At 47.6% G+C, this 25,019-nt stretch overlaps 13 protein-coding genes across 13 annotated transcripts; 5 read left to right on the top strand and 8 right to left on the bottom strand.

Annotated features, from left to right (window-relative positions):
• The first annotated feature begins 113 nt into the window (after window positions 1-113).
• Window positions 114-1,438, top strand: BT62DRAFT_932877 (DUF500-domain-containing protein). Its single transcript, XM_043186435.1, has 4 exons — window positions 114-338; window positions 391-456; window positions 510-842; window positions 893-1,438. The coding sequence occupies exons 1-4, from the start codon at window positions 167-169 to the stop codon at window positions 1,168-1,170; spliced, it is 849 nt and encodes a 282-aa protein (XP_043039223.1). The 5' UTR covers window positions 114-166; the 3' UTR covers window positions 1,171-1,438.
• Window positions 1,354-3,449, bottom strand: BT62DRAFT_969453 (Phosphodiest-domain-containing protein; the record flags this gene model as incomplete). The annotated part of the gene is made up of 12 exons (XM_043188946.1): window positions 1,354-1,690; window positions 1,739-2,164; window positions 2,211-2,272; window positions 2,319-2,403; window positions 2,453-2,510; window positions 2,558-2,607; window positions 2,660-2,746; window positions 2,795-2,834; window positions 2,884-2,901; window positions 2,951-2,964; window positions 3,025-3,115; window positions 3,166-3,449. 12 exons carry the CDS (start codon window positions 3,447-3,449, stop codon window positions 1,412-1,414), a joined length of 1,494 nt encoding a protein of 497 aa, XP_043039222.1. The 3' UTR covers window positions 1,354-1,411.
• A 177-nt stretch (window positions 3,450-3,626) lies between these two features.
• On the bottom strand, window positions 3,627-4,033 carry BT62DRAFT_175184 (uncharacterized protein). Its single transcript, XM_043179929.1, has one exon. It carries the CDS (start codon window positions 3,916-3,918, stop codon window positions 3,688-3,690), a length of 231 nt encoding a protein of 76 aa, XP_043039221.1. The 5' UTR covers window positions 3,919-4,033; the 3' UTR covers window positions 3,627-3,687.
• On the bottom strand, window positions 4,034-6,156 carry BT62DRAFT_175267 (acid protease). The gene is made up of 9 exons (XM_043179931.1): window positions 5,734-6,156; window positions 5,594-5,682; window positions 5,486-5,545; window positions 5,251-5,433; window positions 4,717-5,200; window positions 4,601-4,667; window positions 4,480-4,546; window positions 4,314-4,427; window positions 4,034-4,265 (listed from the first exon to the last, which is right to left on the bottom strand). Exons 1-9 carry the CDS (start codon window positions 5,952-5,954, stop codon window positions 4,150-4,152), a joined length of 1,401 nt encoding a protein of 466 aa, XP_043039220.1. The 5' UTR covers window positions 5,955-6,156; the 3' UTR covers window positions 4,034-4,149.
• Window positions 6,157-6,611: 455 nt separating this feature from the next.
• BT62DRAFT_994674 (aspartic peptidase A1) lies at window positions 6,612-8,533 on the bottom strand (the record flags this gene model as incomplete). Its single annotated transcript, XM_043190478.1, has 7 exons — window positions 6,612-7,119; window positions 7,170-7,173; window positions 7,230-7,649; window positions 7,699-8,016; window positions 8,066-8,125; window positions 8,175-8,269; window positions 8,316-8,533. The coding sequence occupies 7 exons, from the start codon at window positions 8,531-8,533 to the stop codon at window positions 6,612-6,614; spliced, it is 1,623 nt and encodes a 540-aa protein (XP_043039219.1).
• Window positions 8,534-9,333: 800 nt separating this feature from the next.
• Window positions 9,334-11,244, top strand: BT62DRAFT_896625 (uncharacterized protein; the record flags this gene model as incomplete). Its single annotated transcript, XM_043183268.1, has 5 exons — window positions 9,334-9,569; window positions 9,624-9,826; window positions 9,876-10,317; window positions 10,368-11,001; window positions 11,050-11,244. 5 exons carry the CDS (start codon window positions 9,334-9,336, stop codon window positions 11,242-11,244), a joined length of 1,710 nt encoding a protein of 569 aa, XP_043039218.1.
• An 11-nt stretch (window positions 11,245-11,255) lies between these two features.
• On the top strand, window positions 11,256-12,834 carry BT62DRAFT_175163 (uncharacterized protein). Its single transcript, XM_043179928.1, has 3 exons — window positions 11,256-12,266; window positions 12,318-12,416; window positions 12,518-12,834. Exons 1-2 carry the CDS (start codon window positions 11,488-11,490, stop codon window positions 12,412-12,414), a joined length of 876 nt encoding a protein of 291 aa, XP_043039217.1. The 5' UTR covers window positions 11,256-11,487; the 3' UTR covers window positions 12,415-12,416; window positions 12,518-12,834.
• A 44-nt stretch (window positions 12,835-12,878) lies between these two features.
• On the top strand, window positions 12,879-14,404 carry BT62DRAFT_969440 (uncharacterized protein; the record flags this gene model as incomplete). Its single annotated transcript, XM_043188945.1, has 5 exons — window positions 12,879-13,235; window positions 13,290-13,594; window positions 13,649-13,811; window positions 13,866-14,222; window positions 14,282-14,404. Exons 1-5 carry the CDS (start codon window positions 12,933-12,935, stop codon window positions 14,402-14,404), a joined length of 1,251 nt encoding a protein of 416 aa, XP_043039216.1. The 5' UTR covers window positions 12,879-12,932.
• Window positions 14,405-14,459: 55 nt separating this feature from the next.
• On the bottom strand, window positions 14,460-15,457 carry BT62DRAFT_969437 (uncharacterized protein; the record flags this gene model as incomplete). Its single annotated transcript, XM_043188944.1, has 4 exons — window positions 14,460-14,874; window positions 14,922-15,053; window positions 15,106-15,214; window positions 15,264-15,457. 4 exons carry the CDS (start codon window positions 15,455-15,457, stop codon window positions 14,824-14,826), a joined length of 486 nt encoding a protein of 161 aa, XP_043039215.1. The 3' UTR covers window positions 14,460-14,823.
• A 231-nt stretch (window positions 15,458-15,688) lies between these two features.
• Window positions 15,689-18,140, bottom strand: BT62DRAFT_950533 (glucoamylase; the record flags this gene model as incomplete). Its single annotated transcript, XM_043188146.1, has 9 exons — window positions 17,671-18,140; window positions 17,516-17,613; window positions 17,287-17,465; window positions 17,087-17,231; window positions 16,874-17,033; window positions 16,549-16,824; window positions 16,038-16,497; window positions 15,889-15,984; window positions 15,689-15,834 (listed from the first exon to the last, which is right to left on the bottom strand). The coding sequence occupies exons 1-9, from the start codon at window positions 17,824-17,826 to the stop codon at window positions 15,689-15,691; spliced, it is 1,716 nt and encodes a 571-aa protein (XP_043039214.1). The 5' UTR covers window positions 17,827-18,140.
• Window positions 18,141-18,560: 420 nt separating this feature from the next.
• Window positions 18,561-19,869, bottom strand: BT62DRAFT_994669 (uncharacterized protein; the record flags this gene model as incomplete). Its single annotated transcript, XM_043190477.1, has 7 exons — window positions 19,679-19,869; window positions 19,582-19,627; window positions 19,422-19,453; window positions 19,112-19,186; window positions 18,884-18,907; window positions 18,651-18,746; window positions 18,561-18,595 (listed from the first exon to the last, which is right to left on the bottom strand). Exons 2-7 carry the CDS (start codon window positions 19,605-19,607, stop codon window positions 18,561-18,563), a joined length of 288 nt encoding a protein of 95 aa, XP_043039213.1. The 5' UTR covers window positions 19,608-19,627; window positions 19,679-19,869.
• A 972-nt stretch (window positions 19,870-20,841) lies between these two features.
• BT62DRAFT_932870 (uncharacterized protein) lies at window positions 20,842-22,651 on the top strand. The gene is made up of 6 exons (XM_043186434.1): window positions 20,842-21,126; window positions 21,181-21,234; window positions 21,282-21,555; window positions 21,603-21,778; window positions 21,833-21,974; window positions 22,023-22,651. Exons 1-6 carry the CDS (start codon window positions 21,001-21,003, stop codon window positions 22,484-22,486), a joined length of 1,236 nt encoding a protein of 411 aa, XP_043039212.1. The 5' UTR covers window positions 20,842-21,000; the 3' UTR covers window positions 22,487-22,651.
• Window positions 22,422-24,978, bottom strand: BT62DRAFT_950525 (WD40 repeat-like protein). The gene is made up of 14 exons (XM_043188145.1): window positions 24,852-24,978; window positions 24,710-24,792; window positions 24,583-24,656; window positions 24,480-24,529; window positions 24,321-24,420; window positions 24,206-24,264; window positions 23,932-24,157; window positions 23,798-23,876; window positions 23,714-23,739; window positions 23,537-23,665; window positions 23,313-23,484; window positions 23,185-23,256; window positions 22,872-23,136; window positions 22,422-22,822 (listed from the first exon to the last, which is right to left on the bottom strand). The coding sequence occupies exons 1-14, from the start codon at window positions 24,962-24,964 to the stop codon at window positions 22,729-22,731; spliced, it is 1,542 nt and encodes a 513-aa protein (XP_043039211.1). The 5' UTR covers window positions 24,965-24,978; the 3' UTR covers window positions 22,422-22,728.
• Window positions 24,979-25,019: the final 41 nt, after the last annotated feature.

Genomic DNA, 25,019 nt, shown 5'->3' with positions numbered 1-25,019 from the left:
GAATTGAAAGAATTGTTTTCTGACAGCAAGATTTGGCAATCGTCGGTCCGATTCTGCCGATACCAAATGATGACGTACGACAGCTTACGGCTTCACAACGTTCAACTGTACCCTTCACGACTACTCAGTAATCTTCTCCTCAACTGAATTTCTGTTGTAAATTACAATGTCCATGTTAGACAAGTTCAAGAAGGGAGCGCAGAAGGCGGGAATGCAAGCGACGGCCTTTGTGCAAGCGAGTTCAACGAAAGTGGCCAGCGGGTCAAGGGACTTTGTGCATGGGTTCAGTCTTCCTGGAGAGGCAGAGAAAGCAGCGAAGATTCTTGACAGCTTCTTGGGTGCGTCGTACTCAATGTTTGCTGCGCCCTTATTGACTTGGTTTTGACGTAGCTGATCCCGAACGACCAGAGTCGGCGCTCAACTCGATTCCAAAGGCTGTTTTGCACCGTGCACGAGGTGCGTATCCCTGCCATCTATTTGCCAATGATTATCCCTTATATTGTATATAGGATTGGCCATCTTCCAAGTCATCAAGGCGGGCTTCGTCTTCTCAGGGAAAGCTGGCTCAGGCCTCGTCATCGCGCGCCTCCCAGATGGTTCGTGGTCCGCACCCTCATGCATCGCAACCGGAGGCTTGGGCTGGGGCCTCCAGATAGGCGCCGATATCACCGATTTCGTCATTGTTCTCAACAGCGAAGACGCCGTCCGGGCGTTCTCAATCGGCGGCAACGTGACCATCGGTGGGAATATCAGCGCTGCTGCGGGTCCCATCGGAACGGGCGGAAGTATTCAAGCATCATTGGCGCATCCGGCGCCTATGTATTCGTATTCCAAGTCGAAGGGTGTGTCGGATGATGTTTTTGTCGTGACTGTTTGCTTACAGGGCGCATAGGTCTATTCGCGGGAGTGTCACTGGAGGGAACTGTCCTTATCGAGCGTAAAGATGCTAACCGCGAATTCTATGGCTCACCGGTGCCTGCTCGGGACATTCTTGGTGGCCGCGTGCCTCCGCCCGAGGTAGCCTCCAGGCTTTACGAGATCATTGAAGCAGCGGAGGGATTAGATGAGTCGGGATTGCCAGAAGCGGCCTATGTTCCCACTGCCAATGGAGACCACATCCAGATGAACAGAGATGGAAATCAGATGGTCTTTGACGCTGACGGTCACTGAATTCATTATTCGATGGTGGTTCCACACGGATGGTGTAGAGAGAACCACCAACCTTCTTTATGGTTTCCTCATTTTCATGCCTTTACATTTCGATATCCCCGTTTTGTCCTACCATTCTCCACCTGTACAACCTGATATTACTTAATGAACTGGATATTTATCTGACAAAACAGATCGATTAAACCATTTAGATGAATAGTAAGATTACAAAGTATATACAAGATCCGTACGGTAGGCTGATCTAAAAGTACTTGTCCCAGAATCCGATGGTACCGTTTGTGTGTGCCGCATGCTGTTCAATTCCCAATAGCTTAATAATGAGGTTGTATACTTCTACATTCTGGAATGTATTCATGACATAGGTGTCATCGGAGGTGGAGTGCCAGCCCTTGTTAGGCCTGGATAAGAAACGAGCTGAAAGTGACTGGCTGTGATGCAAAGTCTTCACGACAGCAGAGAAAGGTCCATGCGCAACGAACATAGCATGCATGGATTGCTCCTTGTTGTCGTATCCGTGGTTCTGATAGAGAAATTAGCTCGTGAAGCATCGATAAGACGAACTACCTACGCCTTTGGACATGCCAACGTTACCTTCTGCCTTGGTTGTCAAAGCATACCCAATCTTGGGAACCACATATATAGGCGCAATTCTATCATTGTTAGCAAAGTGATATCGCTCTGGCATTGTCTCGTGAGTGTAGACATCGAATTTCTCTGGATTTTCGTCTGAGGCCTTGAGGAGGTGCTCGAGATAATGCGATGCATTGGCTTCAGGGTAAAACCTCAGTCCCATCGAGGGCCACCCATCTTCATGTTGAATCATGTTGAACCCTTCCTCGCCGATAATGTTGTCCATGTACACTAGTTCAGGATGACTGGTGTCCGTCATTCCATGATCGCTGACGAAGACGATGTCGACGATGTCGGTGAGATTACGTTGTTCGAGAGCAGTGTGCAGGTTCTTTGCAAATGTATCCACTTGAACAAGAGTTTTCTGCCAGGGATCAGCAAATTGTAAGACGATGGGTCGGCCTGCTTACGTTGACTGCTGCGGACATTGGTCCCGTTGCATGGCCAGCCTGGTCCAATGACGGTTCGTACCCTTGGTGTTTTGAGCACAACATAGTGAGATGAGGAAAAAAAAGTACCCATGATCAACTGAGGGCGTTCTTCAAAAGGTAGGTCTATCCAACGTAAGAGCTGTTCCAACTTTTCATCAAGAGGAACTCTATCCTGTGTATCGGTGAGTTCGGGTACGAGGTAATGATAGCGACGCACTCACCCTCCATGGAATAAAGTAGGTAGGAACTGCCCCAGAACTCGTCTTCGGCGGGCCCGGCCTAACGTCGTTCAATGCGAAATTATAATCCAGACCCGTAGTCCTTACCACATCAAGTTCGCAGTAATGATCCCCGCCTTTCCAGCAGTCTCCCACATCTATAGCGCAGTTTAAGGCAGTTTTATTATCTAAAGAGACTAGCAAGCTTACTGGTTCACCGAACCACCAATCTGGTTTCCAAGCCGATGCTTCCAGGTTGTAATGGAACTCTTCATTACTTGCGGGGTCCCAGAAATTCTACGCCATAATCAGTTACGAGCAAGATGTCGCCAATAAGAACCGTACATTAGCTACAATGCCGTGGGATTCAGCGTATAGGCCCGTCCTAGGACGTGGTTCAAAGAAAGCATGACCCTGCATTCGGGGATACATACATCAAAGCCCAATGATTGCTGAAGACGGGGTCAGATATGGCGCGCAGAGGAATGGTTCATAACTCACGGGAACGTCAAGGTCTATTTCGGGTTTAAGCCAGCATTAGAAGGAGGGTATTTATGAAAAGAATAGAACGTTACAGGGAAAATCGGCCTCATAGACTTGGCTCGCAATCCCTGCTTGCTGATACCAAGGAGATGAGGTGTCAGCCCCCGGTCGAGATAGTCCGCCCTAATTCATGCTTGTGAGTGCCAAATGAGTTTGGTCTTTTGTAAACGCACCGCAAACCGTCTATAGATATAATGAGCACAGTCCTCTTGAAATCATGCGTCCCGTTCGACCGCACTTCGTCACCATGGAAATATAGATTGGGGTGAGAATAAGGTCCCCTTGAGCAGACCAGCGACCGCGCAAATGTTCCGCAGATGAGCAGCAATATGAATGACGCGGCAACACCGACAATCCTATTTCTTGGCCACGCTGGATGCAACGAGCCTGAGCCTTTCTCGTATTGAGATTGAGATACCTGAGATCCAGATAATAGGCCCTCTCGCTCCTCGTCCATGTCTAGGTGCGACTTGGATATACTGTCGGAGACTGGCATACTGCCTGTAATGGTGGTGGTAGAAGCTTGTGGTAGATGGAAAGGGGAAACCCAAAATAGAAGATTGCAGCAGTCCGGAGATTGCCGCACCTTGCGCCAACGCTGTTGATGAAGTCTGTCGAGTCCAGACTCAACGATCCATATGAAGGTAAGTCGTCCAATGGATGTAGAAAGTCTGTCCTCGACATAAGATTTTTTATTACTTCATATGCGATGCTGGAAATGAACACGACACGTTAAGGAAGGTGAAGTACTGGTGTGTTGCAATTGTAATGATGTAAATCACGTCTTCTATTAAATAATATATCTTTGTTCTACTCAAGGGTGTACGTGTCGCCGTTATGAACCAAACTCTACTACGTATGCGCAATCCCATAAATACATGTAAAATAAGTAAACAGTCTATATGCAAAAGATAGAAGGAAGTCATTAACAGGCCTCATTACGAGGCCTTAGAGCAGTACGAAACCACTCTCATTAAGCTTACCGACCCCATGGATTTTAACCGTGTTGCACTGGCTGCATACGTGGACTATATGGCCCACGCTGTGGATCATACACCTGGGCCTGGGCAGGTCTCTGAGGTTCATGGTGGTGATATGGTTCTGACGAAGCGTAGTTGGACTGTAGCGGCAAACTATATCGTGGAGGGTTTGCCGTATTAAGCTGCATATTCATGGGAGCTGTCGTCGATGATATTGGAACTTGTACCATTGAAGGTCTGACCGCCCGTAGTGTCATTTCCATTCAAGCGAACAGCGACGAAGTCGGAATGTGCTGTGATCCATTAGAATTTATCGGTAAAGAGAAAATTGCTAAATATACCTTCAGATGGATCGGTCGTGGACAAGAATTGAAGGTAAGGATTTCCGCGATTGCTGGTGTCATTACCACCCGCTATGAAGTCACCGTAGTTGAAGATGGCGTAAACATTGCGGACTGAGATACTGAAGTCAGTGTGTATCATGAACATAATTAGCGTATTACTCACGGAACGACATTCCAAGAATCATATCGAACGTTTGTTGACCCGAAGTTGAAAAACTGATAGGTTGAAACTGTGGTATGTGACGTCAAGGACGAGAAAGTGCTTGGGAGCTACGTGTACGCACCGAGCCTATGCATGACGATTGACCTTCCGAGTTCACCACACCGGTCAATCCCAATGGAGATGGATCCCTAGAAACCTTGTTAGACATACAGTGACGGAGAGAACAAGAGGCCCTACATTGTAGCGTCAAGGGGATGTATATGATAGCTATTACCACTAAACTTGAATGTAATGTTAACTTCTTCATTGCAAGGTACAATCCATGCTTCGCCAAGGCCTGTTATATTATGGTACTCTGCGCCAGAGAAGCGACTGTATATCGCATCTGCAATAGATCTAATCCAAGCGGTAAACTCATTGGGCATTCCCCTCAGGCTGACCATATTCACGTACTTGGGTACCTGGCTCAGAGAAAAACCAGAGTCTACAACGACGGTAGCCTGCTTTGAATTCGATGTCTGTTGCACCTCAGTGATGATAGATATTGGCAGCCCGTCTGGCCCTAATACGCCGTCCTGGTCTAATAAGACCTGGAAATGCTGATTTCTGGAGTCGCGGACAGGGACCATGGTAACCTTTAGCTTCGGTTCGCTCTCGACATTACTATAGCTATCTAAAAGCTCTCCGATTGATATGTCACCGGGAAAGACATCGGTTGGATCTACACGAACATGAGCTGCGGATCACTGAATGGAATAGTCAATGACGAACCTTCGGCGCGTCCCAGAAGGATCGTCATATAGTTGGGAGTTGAGGTGTTTTGTAGAAATATACGGTCCAGCACCGCATATCCAACGGAGGTATTCAGTGTAGCGTAGATGTTGGACCCGGACGTAGGGCCAAGACCTATCAGTCCTGATCCTTTCTTGCGGTCGCTATCTGGTGTGACTTCCACTATATTTCTGGGTAAGATGTAGTGACGAAGAATTGCAGAAATACAACGTACAGAACGCTTGATCCTGCACAGTGTATCCGGCGAATTGAAGAGTTGAAGTTTTTATAGGACCTATAGTAGTGAGAACGAAGACTAGAATGCTGAACAGGTGAGACTGACCTTTCACCGCACCTACTGCGTATCTGACCCCAGAAGTCGCTCCAGTGTCAATACTATCCGTAACGCTGCCTGCGGCCCACAAGTCCGAGCTAAGACAACCATAAGTACGAAGAAAATGACCGAAAGGAGTAGAAACCTACCTGCCAGTATCGATAAGCACTGTAAAGACCTCCCCACCAAGCATCAAATTCGCATAATAGCTAATATCTGCATTATTGCTTAAGGCAGTGGTCCCATTGATATTTCCCCGTGGTAGGAGTTCATGTCGAGTTTGAACATTACGTTGGCCTTGAATCTTTAGTCGCATTCCAGAGGATTGATCGACAAGGTATAGCAAGGCCAAAAATGCCGTAGTCACCATGGTGGTAGAGATGTGAGAATAGTCAACTGGTGTTCCCCCCGAGTATTATTTCGAACTAAAGGAAAATGAATGGCAGTGGGACGAGACATGCCGCAGTATGAAACCCGGCATAGCCTGACGGAGCCAAGACATGGGCTTTCTGGTCCGATCTTTGTCAGTGCCCCCTGTACGCGCAAGAGCTCTGAGATGTCGAGCTTTACATGGAACTGACAGTCTGTCACTGTTTGAGCTCTCGTACGGATTTACTTACGCGTTCGTTCATTTCTGAGCAGATTCGTAGTATATAGGCCTGTATACTCCATTGTTTTCATTGTTAGCCCCCATGTCCCGTTTTCCAAAGATGCAAAACATTTTTGCTACTCACTTTGGTTGAGTCGAACCGTCACAGGAGTACTTACTTTTGAATGACGACGCCTACGATAGAAAATTCGACGTTGAGTTATTTCTGCACTATCCCACGTGGATATGGGTGGCAGTACCAACAAAGCTCAGAGCTGCAGTTGTGGTCTCAACTGCGATGTCTTGGGAGGTCAGTGCTAAGCGATGAAGTGGTGAGATTCGGAAAAGAAATCTGGGATAAAGAGGCGCAATTTCGAGGGTATAGGAGAACATCTTTTTGAAGAAATGCGATCATACATAATACAGTGGTCCACAAGTTCACAATGCCTTGTACCCTGCGTTCCCGAAGTGTCCAGTGTGTGGGTCATACGGAACGGAGACATCGACAGTACTCGAATCCCTCATCCCTTGGTCCTGCAATGGAAGATAGGACGTCGATGCCGCCTTGTTCTTCCTGAACCAGAGCCCTTTCTTAGCCGTGTTGGCTGTTTTGACACCCTTGCGACGACAACAGCATCTCCAGATGATCAAACCGATGATAATAAGGATGAAGGCAAGGCAACCGGCCAGGATATATGGCCACCGACTGAGGATCATCTCCTCATATAACTTCTTCTTCTCCTCGGCTGAGACAGGCGAATGCTGCATGTCAGCGGTGGAGACCAGGTCCCATTTGGTATCGCTTGTGGTGTCGCTACCTCCTAACCGGACATTGACAAAGTCTGTATGAGCATCCTCTACATTTGTGATGGAGAGAAGTTGAAGATACGGATCATTTGCGTTGTCATCGACCCAGTTTCCATAATTCATAAGCGTGTATGTATTTCTTGAATAACCATCAGCTCCTTGCAGCCATGAGCAGCATATGTAACATACCTCACTGTGGTGACATTAGAACTGATATTCATGCATGATTTGATAGTATTGGCCACTCACGAAAGTTCATACCCATGATCATATCATAGTTTCCGAGAATACTAAAGGCGGTGGTGATGGGTTGGAAAGCACCAATGCAGACCCTGCTGCCGTTGGCATTCTTGATGTCAAAGTTGTCATCGACTGTATCTAGTGGGTGAACAGGGTAGTTTTGGCCTCCGAAGTTGAACGAAACATTTAACAGTTGGCCGCAAGGTATTGTCCACCACTCATTGTCAGAATCATATGAGGCACCCTGAACTCTACCATAGATAGCATCAGACATGGCGCGGGGCACTTGTGTGAACGTAAAGCCGGAATCGAAGACGGCTACTAGCTGGCCATCGGGGGCTTTTGGTACAATAGAATCGGTTTGTATGACTTCGCCATCAGGACCGATGACGCCGTTGTTCTTGTCCGTTAACGCTTGCCAATGTTGTTCTGCGAAACAGTCAGTAAACACCCAAATTGGGAGCACAAGGTGCCGAACCAGACTCAAGGAGCTTGTGAACATCCTCGACATCAATCTCCGGCATACTGGTAATGTTTTCGTAGCCTTCGACATACTCAGATATTGTCAATTGGCCAGTGATGCTGCTCCCGGGATCGCCACTACGATCAAGGAGGAAGGAAATGAATTTGGAGGAATTAGACACTTGAGAGAAGATGTTGGTCAATACTGAGTCGCCGGAATCACTGTTGAGTTTATCAAGAACTCGGCTGCCTTCGTTGGGACCGAGGCCCATGAGACCATCGTACCCTTGGCTGTGGATGTCGGTGGAGAATGAGCTTGTGTCGGTGACAAGCACTAGTCAGATGTGAGCGTTCAAGTCGCAATGAAGAAAATTCGGACACACGGAATGCCTGAGAAGTGATAGAATAGCCATAAAATTCTACAGATGCAGTATGGATATCGCCTAGATGCTGTTAGTCTAGTACGATCTAACTCAACCCGCAAATACGCACCTGAAGCTGATCCTATAGCATACGAAAGCGTCAAAGACTTTCCCGTGTCTGTCGTTGTAGGTGTTGTATCGGGAAAATTAACCCAAAGGTCGGAACTAGGCAAAGGTTAACAAGGGCCGAGGTAACCTACATTGATATCACCTTCCAGTGTCCAGTAATACAGAAACTTCTTGACCGGCAATCGTTATATTAGAATAATATTCTGCATTTCCGTAATTCGACACGGGTATCGTTGTATTCGCTCGACGGCCGACAGATCTTGGTTGCCTCGTTGTCCGTACATGTAGTGGTAGTTTCACCGCATATGCCACGACATCGAAGATGGTGAGGATTAAAGATAGTGGTATTAGGGATTGCATGTAAAGGATAGTGAGCTCAGTGGATTGGAAGGGATGGAAGGGAGGATAAAAAAGGTGTGATGGTCGTAGCAGAAGGACTGGCAAATTCGCACAGGTTTGATCGACGTCGCATGGCCGCGCCCCTCCTATTTCTCAGTAAGAAAACCTTTCATTCCAAAAGACTGTAGACTGACTAGCAAGCACCACATTATATACAATGGAATTGTGTCTGATTTTTCCTCAGAATCTATAGTTTTCCTCGTCATTGAAGAAACTGCATCTATATCTTGGGGACGCCGAGCACAGCCTGTGCGGCTGAGTATGAGGAAACTGAATAAACCAGGGCAATGCGTAAGTAGAGATCATTCAGCGGCTGTAAAAGAACAGAATTGTCCAGCTAGGCCATGCCAAGACTGCTGGCTTTTTAAATAAGTACTCTCAGCAAGTCCAAAGGTCACTGTTCACGAATCACCGGTAAACGCTCTACGAAGTGTATCAACAATCATTGTGGCTTTTCTTTTCTGTACGAGAGGAACAGAAAGAAATTTTTGTACAAGTTCGAGGCGTGCACCAGACTCGGAAGCGGTAGAGATCTAAGTATTATGAAGATTACAAGACACAACAAATCAAAAGGTCGGATAAGAGCTTGGAGGATACTCGCTGGTAGAAGTCTTATTTTCTGAGCAGTCGAGAACGTCAGTGACTGTCAATCTGATTGCTTGTTAACTTGAAAGTCAACGAAAGTCAATGATCGACCCTGCTTTAACCACGTGATCGTGACATCACTATTTGCACAGCCACTTTGAAGACGACCTCCCCTCATGGCTCCCAGCGTTCTATACCACTGTCATTGCCTATCAAGTCCATCAGGACCGCCGCCACCACCTCATCTCGCCTCATCGTCGCACAGCTTCCACTCACTCCATTCTTTGTTCTTTTGTGAAGAATGCGACGCTGTCCGTTGCAATCGTTGTGTTTCCGTCGAAGTCAGCGGATACTTCTGCCCCAATTGTCTCTTTGAAGTCCCAAGTGCTAGTGTTCGTGCGGAGAAGAATAGGTGCGTGTCCAAGCTCGATTGCCGAAAGTGAAATTATAACAAAGACCTATTCAGATGCGCTAGGAATTGCTTCATGTGCCCAAATTGCCGCAACACGCTTTCTGTTGTATCATCAGATCCTCCGGATCCAGGTGATGGGAGACTCTCAATAACAATGAGCACTGTCGGTGAACCGCCGTTCTTTTTGTTCTGCAATCACTGTAGGTGGGACTCTGCAGAAGTGGGAATAACGTTCGAGAAGCCAACGGGTCTCGCTGGTACGTCATCTTGTATTCTTCCATCCCTCACGCTAACTATCACTCTCAGCCCAGTTACAAAAATTTGAAGATTCAACACCCGAATCCTTAGAATTCGACAAGCTGAAAGAGCATTTTGAACCAGTCATACGCGCATCTTCTCTTTCTGGTGTTAATTCTTCTGCTGTCCCAAGTAGCGCCGCGCACTCACATCATCTTCACTCTAACTCAATAACAGCCGCTGCTTCAGCCGCGCTTGCGCGTGACATTCCTGGGGTATCCAAGTACACCCCTCATATGCGTTCAGGGAGGGGGGCTTCAAAGGATAAGACGTCAAATAAGGACGAGATGCCCGAGTATAAGAGCAGGATGGATATTGAGAGTGCGAGCCATTATGGCTCTGGCGGTGGCGAGGTCGATGTAGACTTTATGAAACATCTGGAGAACATATCCGAAGTGGCTAGTGTGGAGCAGCGGTGGACGTATAGTTGGACGACGTCTTTGCAGTCATCGTAAGTGCGTATCGCGGCCTGTGTACACGCATTCTAACTCGTAACTATAGGGATTTGAGGCCTCTGCGAATACCGTTACATTCTAAGCGCTCTAAACGATGCCCTGTGTGCACACATATCCTCATCAAGCCTGAACAGAAGGCGCAGTCTGTGCGGTACAAGATCAAGCTTGTAGCTTCTAGTTACCTGCCCGCTATCACGGTAGCCCTTCCGCATCAACAGAAAACGCCTCAGGACGTAGCGCGGCGAATGATGAACAGATCTACAACACCTGCTGCAATAGAGGATGACGGCGCCGCGGCTGCCATGCATGCAGGAAAGACTTACCCCTTCCATCTGGCATTAGCGAACCCGCTCTATGATCCTATCCAAGTCCGACTTTCGGTTCAAAGGGTGCACGTTGCAGCGGGTGATGGAGAGAAGGCTCGTCGACCGCCATTTTCTATTTCGTTACCGACATCGGTGTTTCCTATTGCTGCGTTTGCAGAAGCTTGGGAGTACGAGGACGATGACGAGGATATGGACATGTTTGGGCTGGACGACGATGAAATAGGGCTTCGTCCAGCGAGGGAGAAGGAAGGCAGAGGGAAGGCGAAGACCATTGGCGTTATAGAGAAGCGGGCAAATGTCACTGTTGTTGGTGGCGAGGTGGTCCTCGGAAAAGAAGCACGAGGCAATGTCAAGGTCAGTCAAAGAACTGTCTAGGACCCTTTTCTGTTTATGACTTTCCAGTTTAACATGCTCGTCACGTACACGTACCGCTCGGACGATCCAACGCCGTCGGAAGGAAACGATGGACTTGACGTCTCTCCGTCTAAAGGGTCCAAACAGCCTCAGGCCGAAACAAAAACATTCACCTTCTATACAGTAGTGGATCTTGGGTCAGTCATACCTAGGGAAGAGCCCAAGGATGATACCGATTTTTAGCAGTTACTGTATTTCCGCCCGTTTACAGGCATTTACATAAAACCTCGCAAAGGCAAGAAGTTCTCACATTGACATGACGACCTTGGCCATCAGCTGCGGGGATGAATTCTTCCTTCTTTCTTCCATTTCTTCATTCATTATCGCTGTCATTCTTTAACTCTTTACTTCACTACTGCCCCCAAGTCTTGCCAGGTGCAGGACTTTCTTCATCTTTTCATTTCTTCACAAAAGCCACGGCCGAAGATGGCGTCGACGTCGTCCAGCATTTCTACCCTTGAACAACAGCCAGAGGCAGGACCCTTACCTGTGAAGCGAGGAGAAATTGGGTTTTCAGAGGAACTCCATGGGCAGAGTGAGCAGACGCGAGCGACAACACCCATTCCGACTCTTCCAATACGACATCCCGCTGATAGAGATGCTGCTCCTGACATAGGCGCAAATCCAACCCCTTCCTCACCTTCATCCGGCAATCCTTCCTACGATCCTTCCTGGTCCAGCAAACCTTTTATGTCCTTTTGGAAAAGCAATACGACGCTCGGCGGAGTGCAGCTGGCCACCCTATTGGCATTCTTGGTGCAGTTATTCCTCCTGGTTGGAACCATATCAGCATGGATCGCTGCGGCACAATACCTGTCGCGAGCGGCAGCGGGAGGTCCGATGGCCAGCAGCTCTGTCATTTTCGTTCATGTCATATTCGCAGTAGGCATCCTGGGCCAGCTCCTATTCCTCGAGCGTCGGATATACCGCCTGCGCGCCGAGAGATACGCATTCCTGCGCTCAGATGAGATTCTTCCTACCTATCACAGACAGGCATCCGTTAATACGACCATGTCATATGCGCCTTGGCATCGGCCACCACTACCAACATACGCTGCTGCCCTCGCTCAGAGTGGGGTCGGTACGGGCGACGTCGAGGATCATATAATAGCGGCACCTCCTCCCCCAGCATATGGAAACACGCGCGGAAGCACGCTTTTGCTGAGAGGGTTCCTTAGAGAGAGCTTGAGGGCACAAAGGCCGATGTCTGTCCATTCTCACGTTCGCCCGAGTAGCAGGCCTTTGAGCTATACTAGCCAAGATGAGCAGTGGGAAGCAATTCAGGATGCGGAGAGAGCGAGAAAGCTGGAAGAAACGCTGGCCAGGTTGGAACGACCTGTGAGTGCACGTTGAAGGTACGCTCTATTTCTATCGCATGTTTCGGACCCGATACTAACCAGGTTGCCCTTCATTATTGCCACAATTGATGAAGGCGTACCTTACCCCGGAACAACAGATGACACTCATGTTTTGCACAGACAGAGCTGTAACTTGTTAGAAGGATATTGACCATCTTTCGTGCTTGTATCTTGGGAAATCTATTCACAGCATTTATGTGTATCAATCGGCGAAACAATACAAAGTGCCCCGTTAAACAAGGATCTCCTTGATACGGTTTGATTCCGTCAAATGCTACCCTGATCGAAGCAGCGCAGCCCTCATCGAGTCATTCTGTCATTTGCTGACTAACTTCCTGGTGATCTGCCCGGCATTTGCAATGCAGTTCGTGAGTCACATCTAACTTTTGCGGTCCTCCAGAGTCTTTGAAAGGTTGTTGCTGACATATAATGGAGCCGTCTTTCAAATATAAAGAGGGTCTGTGTCGGGTCACGGTAACTGCTTTACTTCCTCCCCCTTCTCATCCTTCCCACATGTCGACAGATATCTATAGCCTACCAGGTCCCTCAACAATCTCTCTCCCGCCCTACTCCAAAACTGCCCCGCCGCCGCATTATTCCTGCGAGCCTATACCAGGCGAGCGACGGGTTGAACATACACCTCGCTCGGGACCCCGTATCCCGAATGGGACTTTCATTAAAAAACGAGGCAGCTTAACTGTCGTTCTGACGGAACAACAGGATGACAACCCCTCCCCGGCTTACGGTCGCGAAGCCGCTATACATGGCGCCTTGCTCCTCGAGAAGGTCGACATGATTCTGAGTGTAGATATCAAAGTACGCGTGCCCGCGTTTTTATATTTGAACCCTTTGACTTATCTTCCATTGCAGATTGAAGGTCGGCTAGACATGATGTCTTCGGAATGTGGCGCAAGGTCACTTGTGACTGTTGACGACACGCAGACCCTGTGGACATACGACCGAACGAAGAACGAGCCATGTCCCAGCTCACTATCCTTTTCTCGGACCCTCCCATCAATGTTCAAGGATAGCGACAAATCATATCCTCTGCCGCCGACTTACAAGGCTTCTTTTCCTGGCACACCAGGGCTACATGTTATTTCTGTGTATACGCTAGTCGTCCGAGTCACTTCTATCCGCCATCCTAAATTTGGCTTTTTCGCCAAGACAAAAACGTACGTCGCCATTGCCTGGACTGCATGTCAAGCCCTCTAACCCAATCAATCCAGTCTCCGCATTCCGATAACCTATGCCCCACGAACACGGCCAAATCGTCCAACTCTATCGATACCTCTCTTCCACAGCGTGAAGTCTTCTCCTGAAGAGTGGATGCAGTCACTCACAACGATGAAAACTAAAAGCCGAGTGGCCATGGCACCAATAGAATCTAACGTAAGTTCATGTCGTAACATGTACTAGTACCGTTGACTAACCTTCTCACCACAGTTATTTATACCGTCTGTGCAGATTTTCTCCTTCTCCGACATCATTCCCTTCCATGTCCAACTCAGCGGCCCTCTATCTTCCCTGCGCCAACTCTTCCCCCATGTCCCATCCTTGTCTTCCTCACATCAACAATCATCTGTAACTGTCACCATCCTCCGTCAAATCGCTGTTACGATCCGAGGTACGCGAGCTTGGAGGAATGCGACCATCGGGGAAGGAAAGATACGCCCAGTGCCACCGGCTTCACAGCCACAGGCTGGCAACTCCCAAGTGGAGAGTCTAGATTGGGAGGGTGAAGTGCAGTGTTTACCAAGCGTCAATGTCGGTGGGTTCTCTACCGCGGGCGCCGCAGTGAAAGTGGGTTTACCTGATGGTCTTTTTTTTTTCTATTGATGGGATCTTTACATCTTGTTTAGGATTTCATTGTCTTGTCGCTGACTCCGCCTACGAACTCGCCTTTCCTTCCTACAATCAACTCTATTCCTATACGCTTGGTGACAGATAGTTGGATTGATACTCATGATCGAACATATTCGTGACTCGGAAGTTTGGACAATTCACTTATGACTTGCGACGATGTGGAGTTTCGAAAGTATAATGGTAATTTCACAGTCAGTAATGTTGTTGTATCTAATAGTAGCCGCATGTGTAGAAGAAGGTACATTATGGTCATGTGTTTAGACGATGTCCCACATTTAGGAGAAAGAGATTCGAAGTGCTAGAGGCTTCTGTATCGAGAGACGCTGGAGATTGAGCAAGTCCACTCGTGGAGCACGACTCAAGTTGCAGAGAATATGTAGCGTACATCACCTCCAACACTGGTTGCCAAGTAATCGCTGATAGAGCACCTGCACCGAAAGAAAGCCAGTGCAGGGCCGGACATAGTTGGATATAGCAGGCTGAGGTCTAAAGATATACACATGATTATACAGTAATGTTGTGCATAGGCAGAAGAGAGCTAATCGACCGAAATAGTGCCGTCGATAAGATATATAACGCCATTCCCAGCCTAAGAAAGAATGAATATCAGATAAAGCCAGGATCGACAAGACGCACCTCTTTGATATCCTTGACATGGATGTCACCGTTGATGACTATCTGGCCGTCACCCTTGACCTCGAATTCCACCGACTTCCCGTCGAGCAAAGTCTTATAAGTCGCCGACGTATGCAGGTCCAGCGGGTATTTCTGACAAGGTCTTCAATAACAACCCAAGTCACAAAAGAACGGTCATGTATACCGGTATGATATGTGCAGATACCCATCTCTTGACGTTCGACTTCGACTCCTTGTCAAATTGTTCGTCCGTGATCACAATGCCATCATCAATGGGCACCGGTCCTTGGTGTCTGCTGACAACATCGGCTTTGACCGCAATTAAGGTAGCCTGGTACGCACGGTTTCTTCGCTAGAGCCATCACCGCCTTATTCGTCGGTACCAGCACCGTCAATCGGGAATCCTCAGCATCGAGCATCTTACTCAGTTCCAGTTCACGAGCGTAAGAGTAGAATATCGACACAGTAGATTCAATTGTCAGGAGGTCGCTGAGGAGTGGCTTGGTCGTCGTAAAGGGCTTGTAGTCCGAGTTCATGGGAACTTGCTCCCCAAGGGCGGACATGAAGGGTAGAGCAAAGAGGGAGAGAATGGACAAACGCATGGTTGTAGTGATGTGTGATGGTGGTTAGGAAGAGTATTCGCTCTGAGGTTATCTATTTGGCTGCAGCCCCTTCGGCACAATGACAAATATTTCACATGTTATATTTTCTTTCATTTGTTACATATGGGACGCAAGCAGTACATATTAAATCAGTACATAGAAACTTCAACGCCATGAGTCATTAATGGTATCAGATCCCGAAGCCGGAGTGGTGTATTCTCTGTTTGGGTCAGATTCCCAAGTTACCACACCGTTATAGATGCGAATGAACTTGTACTGGAAGGTAGTCGAAGCCGGAAGATTCAGTGTGACTGAGAAGAACCATAAACATCACTAAAACACAAAATGAACATCAGGAAACTCACTACTCCAAGTAGGGTAATTATCAGTGTTCAACAAAAGTGCGGTACTGGTAGACCAGTCCTGCAGAGCATCGATGGAGCCCGTCAAGTAGATATTTTCTGAGAAACGATATACGAGTTAGAGATGAGCCGATAAGAAGTGTATCACTCACCTCCCCATACCGTAATAGCATACTCGTTGAATGTAATGCTCACCGTGCTACCGCTGGTTGAACAAGACGAAGGCACCGTTAGCCCACTCGCGCCCCATGAGGCAGGATTCACACCTGCCCTCGCTCCAAATGCTGTTAGTGTTGCCGCGTAGCTCCACGTCAAGTCAGCGGCACTCAAAGGCGACCCATCGCTTTTGCTGTATTGCTCGGACAGCCCACCATCCGAAGGTGTATATTCGGCAATGATAGCCAAGAAACCATCAGCAAAGGTTTTCACGGCGCTCAGCAAGTCGCTGTACGTCGTAGTAGAAGAATCGTACACGCCTATTGCGACCGAAGAGGAGAATTGAGTGAAGAAAGCCAGGGATGTGGAGGTCACTTCGATGGACCCTGTCTGGTTCCAAACGATGATAGCATCATAGAGTTGCTCAGCTACCGCTGCGGTTGTCAGATACCAAGGCTAATGATGACAGTGAGTGATTCGAATCTGCGCACAGGTATGGAAACTGACGTTTCCTCCCATGTACGAATCTTCCGGATATCTGCCAGTAGCGACTGCCGCGTTCGAAGCAATACCACTATTGATGGTGTAGATCGTCCGGAAAGCGTCGACATACACTTTTAAACTCGACAATGCCTTATCAGAGCACGGTTGGAATGTCACTGCATCACATCCAGCGGCGGCATCAAACGTGTGAATGGAGGCCAAAGCAGTGTTAGCATCTTTTCCAGATCGACCTCCGCCGGTGTTGGCTGTCATAAAAAGGCTCGTGGGGTTCCAATACGACTATCCATCAAGGTTAGCTTTCTTCGTAGTGGAGGCGCGAGTCCGTTACCTGTAAGAAACACAGAATATTGTCTGCCTGTGTGGTATATTGAGTGGCAAGAGTAGTATCTCCTAAAGCAGTAGCAAGTGTGGCGCCTTCACGTAGCGAGCGATGTTGGACAGCAGTGGTGAAGAATGATGAAGAATCGACTTCCTCCCATAAGTCAAACCTAAACGGATCGTTAAGGGCGGTGTAGAAGCGTGATAATATATATGTCTATACCCCGTTTGGTTCCAATAGGTGACGATGTATCCCAAGTCAAGCTCGATGACGGGCCAGACAGTACTGGACACATAGGAAGTATTGCCGTCAGCAATGAGCCAATTAGCGTATGTGATCAAGGCAGTGGCGCGAAGGGCAGGTCCGTCTGTCAATGGGGACGATCAGAAAGAGGTCTGACAGAATAAATGGAGCGCATATACCCCGCTGTGGTCTTCCCCAGGCACCCGTGAATGCGCTCAGATCGATGTTGAACTTGGGTTCACCAAGGCCGCCAGTCGAGACAGTCCCACTTGGATTGGACACTTGCTGAACAGTCGCCTCGGCAGAGAGAAAATTATCAATTTCGGTACGCAAAGTGGTGTCGAGTCCCTGTGTGTATCTGAATATATGTTGATGAAAAGAAGCCGGCGTGCAAAGAAAGAAATTCACTGATCAATCAGGGCTTTGAAAACCAATGACGAATCTCTAGTCCAGGTATACAAGTAGTCCGGGTTGGTACTGCTTGGACTCGCAATCACAACACCTGCCTGAGGAAAAACAACGCGTCAATACGCGTCATCGCAAGCAGCAGACGTAGGGTATACTTTAGCTCCCGAAGATTTGGAACCGCTGGGACCAATATTGGCCAACACTCCCGCCTTGGCAATAGGCGACTCTGAGGCAACATATGCATCGACGGTGCTCGACTGAGCCCACACTGAAGCAGAGAGACCAAGACAGTAAACGAAGAGGGCACGCATGTCGGTTGTTGTAGCAAACGTACTAAGGTGGTCTTTATAACCACACCTAGACGACTTATCGATCAAATAAATCTCAGAATAATACGACAAATCGATGGGCAAGAAAAAAAACAAGATCAGGTGAACGAGGAAAGCTTATGGTCCTCTAAGCGCTGAAGATGGCATCATAGCAGGCACAGGCATTACATGTGGAGGGCGGACAAGTGACCGGTCTATTTCCAGGTAAAATTTGCCCGGTCCATTAGACTTTGCCAGCATATCGCTGCCAGTAGAAGTCGGCACTCGCAGCTGGTGGCATCGAAAGAAGGAGGACACTGGCGGAGTTTGAAAGGTAGCTCACCCCACGAGGTGACGTCATGCTACCATGATATTGGTTCAACAGAAATTTGACAGAAACTGGTATTTTTTTTAGTAGTAGAATTTCGCCTGCAAGTAAAACTGTTTCAACATGCCAGTAGATGTAGAAAGATGAAATAAAAGGAAGAAGATCGTAGCGGTTGACAGGAATTGGCGAGCCCTGGTCACACACCTGGGACCCGGGCAAGTTTGGCACCGAGGCTGCTGATTCCTGAATTATATCGAATCGATAATTCTCGTCCCAGTTGTGAAGACTGGAGTATTTTCTGACCATCCGCTTCTCATTTAGGCGGCTGGATATTTAAAATCCGCATGGTTCTTTCTCATGTATCATTATTAGTGATTACCCAAACCGTCAATACTTCACGAGTTTATTGTCACTTCTGCTGGACCTGGTTTGTTGGCAAAGGGACTGAGATATCATATCAACGATGAGTTATATTTTAGACAATGGTTCACTCACTTACATTCAGTTCCTGCCCATGTGATGCGGCAACTGTAGCCCTGACAATTTTCTAGGTCTTCGCCGCTGGGTCGGAGAGTATAATGATAAATTTCTAGGCCTGAAGACGAAGTAGACTATAGAACGTGGTGGAAAGAAGAAGAGGGAGATTCGGAGAACTCGGAGCACAGATAACCTTCAAGAAACCACGACCTCATGGGAGCCCCAGTCGCCACACCACACGCTCGCAAAACTCACGGCCATCACCAGCAGATACCACACCTTTAGCCCAGATAAAGGGCAAATAAATATTTCATATGTCCGTTACTACACACGGCACGTCGACACACACGACAAAACCAAATTATCGAACGAAGGGGCCGGATAGAAGAGGGAAGAAGGCAGTGCCTCCACCGCGTCTTAGATAGTGTACTTGTTGTGGTTAATCAAACGCAGGGAAAAAATCAACTTTCTAAACCTGCCCACCTCTCCGCTTTTGTTTCAACAACCATAAGTAGAGGTGCGCCTTGATGAAAGCTGCGGTGCCCAACGAATTTGAGCCTACAAATGAGGCGAAAAATCAGCTCTCAAAGAGATACACGTGAGCGCTCGTACCGAGAGACAGCCGTGCTCACTGAACAAGGCTCATCGAGCTATCTCAGCTAAGAAATGGAAGCCGCCTTGAGCTCCGCAAACTCGACGGTTACGAAATTAGTAAGATAGAGAAGCCGTTTTCGTGAAGCCACAGAGACTTGTCTCGTCATCTTCGTCGCTACTCCAAGCCACATTAATATACCGAGGACGGAGAAGATGAAGTATACCGGATCACTGTCAAGCCATAAATTGTCATGTTCTCACATTCATTGCGCAGGTTCCTCATCATGCATCATGACAATCATCTGGATCTTATGCCGCTGAGTGAGAAAGTAGAATGATAACTTTCTAAGCCAGCCCACCTCGCCGCTTTTGTTACAGCAACCATGAGGTGCGTTTTGATATACACTGTCACGCAAATATCGCACATCCTGTAGCGAAATGTGATCATTTACAGACCTGTTGTCGGTTTCGTAGGTCCAGTCCGATATATGCAACCTTATACTTGGATAGATAAGGCAGTAATGGAGCGTCTGGTGTTTCGAAGTAGTTCACCTCAAAAAGTTCTTCAGAAAAGGCGTGTGTGCCTCAACTTTAAAAATAGTCCCGGTCTGCACAATGCTGTATGATAAAAACGCCACGATGCTGAGAAGACGTGTACAGTGCTGTGTACTGACACCATGATAAATGGGCCGGCAATTTATAATCCGCCTCACGTCAGAGGTGAGATCAAACTATGGGCAAGAGGCACGTACATGTATTGTTATGCGCCTTGGAAAAACAAATCCGTAATTGATTCCCAGCTCAAAGGCATTTTTAGGAAGTTCAACGTTGAGACGCTTCCGGATCTATGATAAGATCATGACTATCCCAAACAAATGCATGTCCCCTGCCATAGGCCTAGGGAGGCTGTTACGCATCAAAAAATTTCCTAGGTCCCTTCGCAAGTGTGGCTTCCAATGAATTTGAACCTGAGCAGATCAACTCTCAACGGGATATACGCGATGCCCGTACTGAAAGACAGTTGTGTTCGTTGACAAAGGCCCACCAAGCTATCTCAGGTAGGAAACGGGAAGGGGCCTCGAACTCGCCATAAATTGCTTTTCAGCAGCGCTTGATTCAGTATACGTTAGTATACTTATACTTCTCCTGAAGTACACTTTATGCCTATCGAAGAGGGAGGTGTTACAATACATGTTATAAAAATATCCTCGCTCACTAGAGACTAAACATTTCTTCCAGAATGTTGACGCGATCTATCGGCATGTCTTGTGTCTTTAGCATGCTGTCCGACGAGTTTAGGTCAATACATGTTTTATCTTTGTCGCCCAGATATACAGCGTAAGAAATCTTCCAGATCAAAATTGCGGCTCTCCGAGATGAGAAGGCAGTAAGAATTGTAGGATGTGATCAATGATATCACGTCCAAGGGGAAATGGATCCATAGAACTTTGTGAGAACTTGATAGCGCTTAAGAGGACTTCACACAAATCTGCAAAGTCGTCCTTTAGATGGGAGTTGCCGATACGCGCAATGCAGGGCTATGCAGATCGGACTTCGGGCCGATGACGGAACGGAGGGCTGCAAAAAATTTCATGATGTCTATCCGAAACATTTCACTACTTTTACTACATTCACCTCATCGACGAAAAGTCAAAATCTGCAGCTCTACAATTTCCTTTTCACTTTACGGCTTCCCAACGCTCAACCGCGACTCGTACAACTTTTGGCGTTTGTCCCACGTAGTACACATTAGTAACACGTCGGTGGAGACGCGATCAATGACCGTAGAACTCGAAGCGCCTACTCTTCTCAGCGTTCCGGAATTCGAGGAAAAGGACGGGCTTATCTACTCTGACCATGAACGCGTCAATCCAGTCGTCGAAAGCGCCAAATGGGCTTACAGTGTACGTGTAGCTGGCCCCTGTCCATTTAGCTTCAAGCATCTGATGTGCTTGTAGCGGACGAATATAGTCCAAGTTAATGAAGACGGCGTAAAATCCGCTGCACGTCATGTCGGTGTTTTTCATTCTTCTTGTTACTTCTTCCGACATATGTTTAGATACACGATAAGCTTCTCGCCGAGTCATATACACCACGAACATGGCGGACACACCCTTTGCACATATGTCCTCTAGAGCCCCACGATCCTGCAGATCCTTGGAACAAAGCTGTACTGAACTGGATATTCTTAATCTCGTCGCTGAATTTCAGCTTTTGGTCGGAGAAGGAGGGTGAAGCGGATCGGTACGGCGTCGAATGGTTGGACGCTTCGGGTTCGACAAATAAGAAAGTGTGGACCGGCTACTGGAGTCTTGTGGCATCTTTAAACCGAGGTAAATATTTCTAGGGGCTGTCTCCTCTGACTTATGCGTTTCCATAGCGTTACAGGACGACGCGATTCCAATCACCGATCCCAACTTTTATTCATCAGATATCCTGTGTCCTGACTATGTAATCGAATCCGTGTTTCGTCGGTCGCCTCAATCTAGCGAGGGTATACCTCTACTCCAAGACCGAATTGCCATCATGCGTGAGGTTGGTTTCGTACTGTGCAACGTGAGACGAACATCTTTATATCATCTGGGCAGGCCATTCACACCTATGCCTTAGAGTTTTGGCGGATCTTTCAGGGGATTCCTTGACGAGTTTCAGCGCCGCTACAATGGTGATGGCACGGCTCTCGATCTAGTCGAGATGGTCGTAGAAACCTTCCCTTCCTTCAGGGACGAGCATTATCTAGAAGAGGAAAAGGGTCTGTGTTTCGTTTCTTAACGACGTGTCGTCCGTTGATGTACCTCAGTTTGTTTGTGGAAAAGGGCGCAGATTCTTGTTGCTGAAACATGGGCCGCTTTCTATCCCCCATCGTCGGACATGCCGCATCCAATCTTTCCCGGACCTCGCGGAGCGCAAATCCATCAACTGACTATGTTTGCGGACTATCGCGTACCCCAGATCCTGCACCACTTGAAGATATTGTCATACCCTTCGTCACTGGTCCAGTTACTGCGAGAAGGATCCTATGTGCCCTCTGGATCCAGGGAAGAACTGAGTTTACGTGCTGCAAGCATCGTTGCGGTGGAACATGTTAGAGAGGAGATTATGAAACTGAGGGAGGGAGATGAAGGTGAACAGATCAGTAGTGTTGTGATCGACTTTTTTCTCTGGGATCTGGCCAAGAAAATCGAGCGAGGAGAGGAGAAGATTGAGGGCATTCAGACCGACGACATCGTGCCATGTCATCGTACGAGAAGCATTTGGTATTGATCCCCTAGCTGCGTCGCTATCTTTTTTCGTTACTTCTGCACATTACTAACATACCTGACATTATTATTATTCGGATATCGAGAAGTCTAGAGACAAATATGGAAACTTTTTTCCCTCGTATGGTTAACCGTAGATCATCCATGAGGCGATAGACCGGCCACAGATTTTTCCTTCGTACCAGGGCTGGCCCAAAATGACCTAGTGCAATAAACAGATATGACACAGATATCCTCGGCGGTTTCTCAGTCACTCGACTCATCCTCCGACTCCGAATCAGAATCAGGCAACCACCTTCGAATCTGAAAGGGATCTGCCGCCCCCTCCGCTCTCAAAATTCTGAGGAAAGCATTCAGTGTAGTCAAAGCTGACCGTGTGGGGTACATACCCGTCAAATAAGGATATAGTGCTACTTTCAAGGTCTCCAGAATCTACTGGCTCGACGCCAATAAGAAGATTATGAACATCGATATCTTCTTCATGGGTGCTCTGCTCCAACAAAGACCGGACTTCGGTAGGCGTGGATTCCAGACCATCCGAGAAGGGTGTTGAAGGCGTAGCAGAGTGAAGAAAGATGTGGCGCTCAATGCCACATGTCACAATATATGGAAAATCCGGATGTACGAGAGTTGTGTTGACGATGGAGTTGTGCCCTTGACATTGTGAATATGGGGGAGCCATACCACGAGTAATTTAATTACCTGTAAGTCGACACAGAGGTGTCTTTATATTGACTGGGACATATCTAGGTTCATGCAGGCCGGAAGCGTAACCTATAGGCACATTTCATGTCAGTAAGAAAGCGCAGTAAATAAATGACATGGAACACCAGTCGTATCAGCAAAAACAGGATTGCCAGACCATTCGTCAGGATCCACAACCTGCCTTCGTTCCACAAGACTAGATATTGATGGAATCTTCCACAAATATGCGCAGAAATCATCCGATCCTGCGCAATAGAAGTCATCGCTGTCGAATCCTAAACCACCGAAAGAACCATGCTGTTACTGCTTGAGACCCTCGCCGACCAAAGGTGGATGGTGACGAACTTACTTTGATTGTGCATGAGTTGGAGTATGTGCGCTGGCCAGGGAGTACGGGCGAACCATCAGGAAGGGTTTGGACGTTACAGAGGGCAATTGGATTAGGATCTGACACCGAGTATATTGTAGGATAATGATGCTGGACGATGCATTGAGAATTGAGCAATTCGGGAAAGCCTACACCCACCAGCATGGTGACTGCCAGCTTTGTCCCTAAATCAAAGTAGCCCATAAGTATCACAATCACGTGCGAATTAGAAGATATACTGACCATCACGGTCGAAAGTGATGCTACTGGATTCAGGGTTACTCAAATGAGCTATAGATCCCTTGGATATTTTGGTGTTAAACTCGTTGACGTGGGTGGTTAGTTATAGTACTCTTCCCCCAAGTTTGGTGCATTACCACTTGAACAACACCTTGATTCATGCGCTTATTCGCAGGCCCGAAGCCTAGACGCACATCGCGTAGACATACCGTGCCCTTGGAATCACAGGAGGCGAAGACATTCGCCATTGTAGGATGAAATTTGACATCACAGACTTCGGTTTCAACCTGGATAATATCTCGCGCTCGTGTCGAAGGGTTGCGCCAGGTTCGTTCATCGTGCAGTATAATACGTCCGCTCTCGCTGAGACACCCTTTGAGTTCATTGTAAGCTAGGTGAATCTCGGCTTACCTTGCGCTGAGGAACACTTCATCTTGGAAGGGGTGGCACGACAAACTGCGAATCGTGTTCTGACAGCCAAGAAAGATCAACACCTGATCTTGCATAGTTTGTTCGGACCACATACACGATAAGATAAACTGTCTAATGGCCGTTCAGCATCTGGAGATCGCGGTAGATGGAATTGTGTCGCATCAAACTTGTGTATCATGTTATCAGTTCCACCACTATGGGGAGAGGACATGAGACATACTTTGCGATCAAATGCGAATAAAACATGACTAACGAGAACAAGTATTTGTTTGAAGCAGAAAATGTCATCGTGAAGATATTCCTCTGCGCGGCATTGATGGTAGATTAACTAGGACTAGATTACTAACAAAACTAACCGTATGCCCGACACATGTATGACATGGATGGGATATATTGTCTTGATGAAAGTCCCAAATCTGTATGTCGAGATCTGCCATAAGAATCAGACGTAGTATGCGCTGATCTGGGGTGAACCATGCGTACCGTCACCACCACTCGCAAGGAACCTGGCACCATTCGATGAAAAGGCTAGATAATTCACACATGATGTATGTGCAGAGAGCTTCCTACAGTGGTACGCGATTCGCAAATATCTTCATTGTATGCTCATTAGAGGAGGCAATACCTTGAATAAGGTAGACCATTGTAAAATATCGACTCAAGGATTTGATTTCGAGACCTGCTAAACTGAACAGGAGCTAGCAGATTGGAAACAAAGGGGTGCTGTCGGCGGGACATGATGGTTCGCGTCGAAGGCGTGACGGCATTACTTCGTGGCTGTGTAGTCGGCATA

The sequence above is a fragment of the Guyanagaster necrorhizus genome, assembly GCF_019112545.1.
Source record: "Guyanagaster necrorhizus MCA 3950 unplaced genomic scaffold BT62scaffold_14, whole genome shotgun sequence".
NCBI lineage: Eukaryota > Fungi > Basidiomycota > Agaricomycetes > Agaricales > Physalacriaceae > Guyanagaster > Guyanagaster necrorhizus.
The sequence above is the reverse complement of the archived record's forward strand: the minus strand, read 5'-3'. Positions and strand labels throughout refer to the sequence as shown.